General features: G+C 62.1%; 1 protein-coding gene across 6 annotated transcripts in view; it reads right to left on the reverse strand.

The window, feature by feature from the left end:
* HIP1R (huntingtin interacting protein 1 related) overlaps window positions 1-810 on the reverse strand; it is a 13286-nt gene extending 12476 nt beyond the window's left edge. For 5 of the 6 annotated variants that reach the window (XR_003005011.1, XR_003005012.1, XR_003005013.1 and 2 more), the window contains exons 1-2: window positions 741-810; window positions 165-307 (exon numbers count right to left, since the gene is read on the reverse strand). Coding sequence is in view for 1 of the 6 variants with exons in the window: in XM_024758626.1 (XP_024614394.1) it covers window positions 165-307; window positions 741-749 (152 nt within the window). In the remaining 5 variants the exon portion in view is untranslated. The remainder of the gene's footprint in view (window positions 1-164; window positions 308-740) is intronic. The other variant, XM_024758627.1, reaches the window with a different exon arrangement.
* Between the last annotated feature and the right edge of the window lie 2723 nt (window positions 811-3533).

Consider the following 3533-nt stretch of genomic DNA (forward strand, 5'->3'; position numbering starts at 1 on the left):
CCCATGTCCAGGGAGCAGGCAGCAGGCAGGGTGGGCCAGCCCGGAGCTGAGGGACACAGACGCCGGGACAGCCCTCATTTCAAAGGATGCAGCTCTGGGCCTCCCTGGGGTGTTCAAGAGGCGGCAGACGGAGGGCCCGGGCCCCTGGAACAGCGGCTACTCACGTTGGGGTGCCCATCTCGAAGGACCTTGTGGAGGACGTGGCAGAACTTCCAGCTGAGGATGGAGCTGCTGGGAAGCGGGAGCCCGATGGCATAGGACCAGAAGGTGAAGGCCCCCTTCTCGTGGTGAGTGCCCAGGATGATGCCTACCAGGGTCAAGGCCAAGTGCAGGCAGCAGGGACTCAAGCGTGGGGGAGGTCGGGTGCTCAGCAGGTGCAGCTGAACTGAGCGCAGAGAGGCTGGGGGAAGGCTGCCCTCCCCTCCCCACACCCCTCCCTCCGCCTCGGCCACAGCTCACCAAGAGCTACGGCTCTCAGCCAAGCAAGAGAAAGGGCAAGGTCATGGCCCACGAATTTAGCTGGGCCCAGTGGCCTAAGACAATAGGTGGCCTTCCTGAGATGGGACTCAGAGTCTGGAAGGAGCTGAGCGAGGCTGGCCCAAGGCCACAGGGGGACACCCCTCATCAGGCCATCTGGTGCGCCCACTGCTCCCCTAATTCACTTCCCCCACGTCCTCTTCACCCTCCCCGCCTCCCCTGGGGCCCAGAGGGACGGAGGCCGCTGGCAGCAGGGAGGATACGCCGGGCATGCTTCTCCTTCACGGGGGCCTCCTGGGTGTTGATGGCTTTGCTGATGCTGATGGCCTGGGAGGGAACAGAGGAGGCAGAGGTCAGAAACCCACCCGGCAGGCTTCCTGGGAGAGACCACCCAAAGGGGGAAGGGGCGACACACAGACAGGACCGATCCTTCCAGGCGGTTAAAGGCGAGAGTAGAGATAAGGGAAAAATAGAAATTCTCTAACCTAAGCAAACCAGACCACTCAAGGCCCTTCTTCACGTGACGTGTGCAGCTCAAACTACAGCTAAGACCCGATGCCACAACCACACAGAGCTTCCAGAGGCCTGGGAGGTAAGGACGAAAGCCGGCTTGTGCTGCAGGAGAGCAACTCTGATCTGAAAGCTGCGTGTGATTCCTTTTCCCCAGAAGGCGTAGCCCCTGGGCCCCAGGGGAGCCGCCAGTCCCCGCAGGACATCCTCCATTGGGTCTCTCCTCTGGGAGAGGCTGCTGTGGCCTGAGCCCTCTTGCACTCCACCAAAACATGCACGTCACCCCTACTTTACCACGGGGCACGGCCTGGAGACATGAGGCCTCACAGCTACTTTGTGGAAAACCAGGATAAACCAGGTCCCATCGCCTGTCCACATGCATCCTGGACGAATCCTGACTCAGCTCCCACCCCCACCGACACAAACAGCGGCCGCAGCCCTGCCAGGGGTGGCAGGAAGGGGGACCCGCTTAGCACACATGCTGCTACCACTCAGGCCCTGAGCAAGCGGCAAACTCATCCTCGATGCAGGTCCCCTCCCACCTCCAGCTGCTGGAGTCTTGTCTCGTCCCCCTTAGTTCAACACCACCTCTTCCGAGAAGTCTTCCTGGATGTGACTGCTCCCGCACACAGGCTCAGGGCACTTACTGTCACCCCCATCCCACTCACCCAGGAACCGCCGCCGGCCCTGGGTTTACTTATGGATATGTTTTAATTCTGTACCTGGCGGCAGGTCTTGTAAGCCTCTGTCCACCCACCCAGCCCCGAGCTGGGGGCATCTGTGCTTGTGGACCGAATGAGAAGAGCTGCCGGTGCCATTGGTGGGAGGGACAGGATGAGGTCCCTGACCAGTGCAGACTCCTCTCTAGGTCAGCCGATTCTCCCACGTCTCCCACAGGTCCTCCACCAGGGCCCACACTGCCCCAGGCCGTCCAGGGGGCTCGCTGAGCAGGGCAAGCTGTGCGCTCACCCTGCAGCCCGGCCCTGCGTGGACTTGTCTACAGCAGGCCCAGCAGTGGCGGGAGCGGGACAGGGCGGAGAGGCAGCCCCGAGAGGCAGCAAGAGCTTTCTTTCTTTTTAAACCAGAGGCCACTGTGCTCTCCACCTCTGGCTTGGGAACAATATTAACTGCCCCTGCTGGGCAAGGAGGCGACTTCTCTCATCTACAGTCTGCTGTGACCCTACTGTGGTCCTGCTTTGCAAAGCAGTGAGATTCCCTCTGTAAGAAAAGCAACCCCCTGAGAGCCATGGCCGCGCTTTCTGCTCAGACTCACGGACCTAGGAGCTGCTGGGGGCTGGGCTAGCCCCTCGCACCCACCCCAGCAAGGCTGGCTGACCTCCTTTCACACACAGCGCCCATTGTGGCCATTCCCCGGGGCTCGGGGAGAGCGGGTCTGCAGCACGCAGCACACCAGGCCCCTGGGACACGGACGACTCTCCCAGCATCAAGGCTGGGCTGGGGGAGTGGCTCTGGCCTCGCAGTACCGGGGTCCTGAGAGGAACGCAGACAGGCTCTAGCACCTCTTACACTCCAAGCCTCAGCGAGCCAGACACGAGGGCTCCCTCACCATCTGTTCTGTGTTTGCCAACTCGGCCTCCCCGAGGCCCCAGCGCCTGCCTTCCCTCCACAGGCATCACCATGAGAGAGGCCGGACCCCGAGTGTACCGTTCCCGGCCCCGTGAACATCACGCCCCGCCAGGCAGAACTCTGCCCACAGCAGCAGCGATGAGGACAACAATCGACAACCAGCAATTCCCGGGCACTTGCTCCCCTGCACCAGGCACAGGCAACACGCTCCCAGCAGCAACCCTAGCGAGTGGGCGTGGCCCCACTTTCCTGATGAGGAAACTGAGGCTCAGGGAGTTGGGGTATCTCGTCCGTACAGCTGATAAGGGCAAAGGCAGGTCTGGCTGTGTCCTGAACGTCTGCTATCCAGCTCCCAGGCACCTCCCTCCAGTATAGGTACAGAGCTGGGAAGAGACACCAGCCCATAAGCCGGGAGTGCCTGTCTCGGGGAGGGTGTGTAACCCCATCCCCCAGCTGCCCTGACACTCGAGCTGGCTCTGATGACTGCCACCTGTTCAGAAGATCCCAGGCAAGAACAGAGCAGAGCCAAAGTCACACAGGCAGAGCAAGCTACCCAGGAGGCCGGGGATGCAAAGATGCCACCTGCAGTCCCAGCAAGTGCTCTGTCCTCCGCAGATGCCCACGAGGGGCGTGCTGACCCCCCTCCCCCCCAGGGCCTGCAGCTGGAGAGCAGAAGCAGAGACGCCCTGAAGAGATGGGCTGGTGGGGCCGGCGGCCCAGGGTAAGCATTCCCACCGCGCAGCCTTCCCCAGAGGCTGCTGGGCACAGGCTTTTACTTCACCGTCGGTCCAAATGTATACGGAGCGCCCTCACGGCTGGGCCCCGGACCCCCGGAAAGAGTGCCTGCCCCTCCCCTCTGGGGAATCTGCTCGCCTGTCCCCTCCCTGACGCCACTCTACTTAAATCTGCCGATTTATGCTTCTCCGTGTGGTCAGCACCCAACAGTGCCTTCCTTATTT

Source organism: Neophocaena asiaeorientalis, unplaced genomic scaffold (genome assembly GCF_003031525.2).
Source record: "Neophocaena asiaeorientalis asiaeorientalis breed wild unplaced genomic scaffold, Neophocaena_asiaeorientalis_V1.1 scaffold77, whole genome shotgun sequence".
Lineage (NCBI taxonomy): Eukaryota > Metazoa > Chordata > Mammalia > Artiodactyla > Phocoenidae > Neophocaena > Neophocaena asiaeorientalis.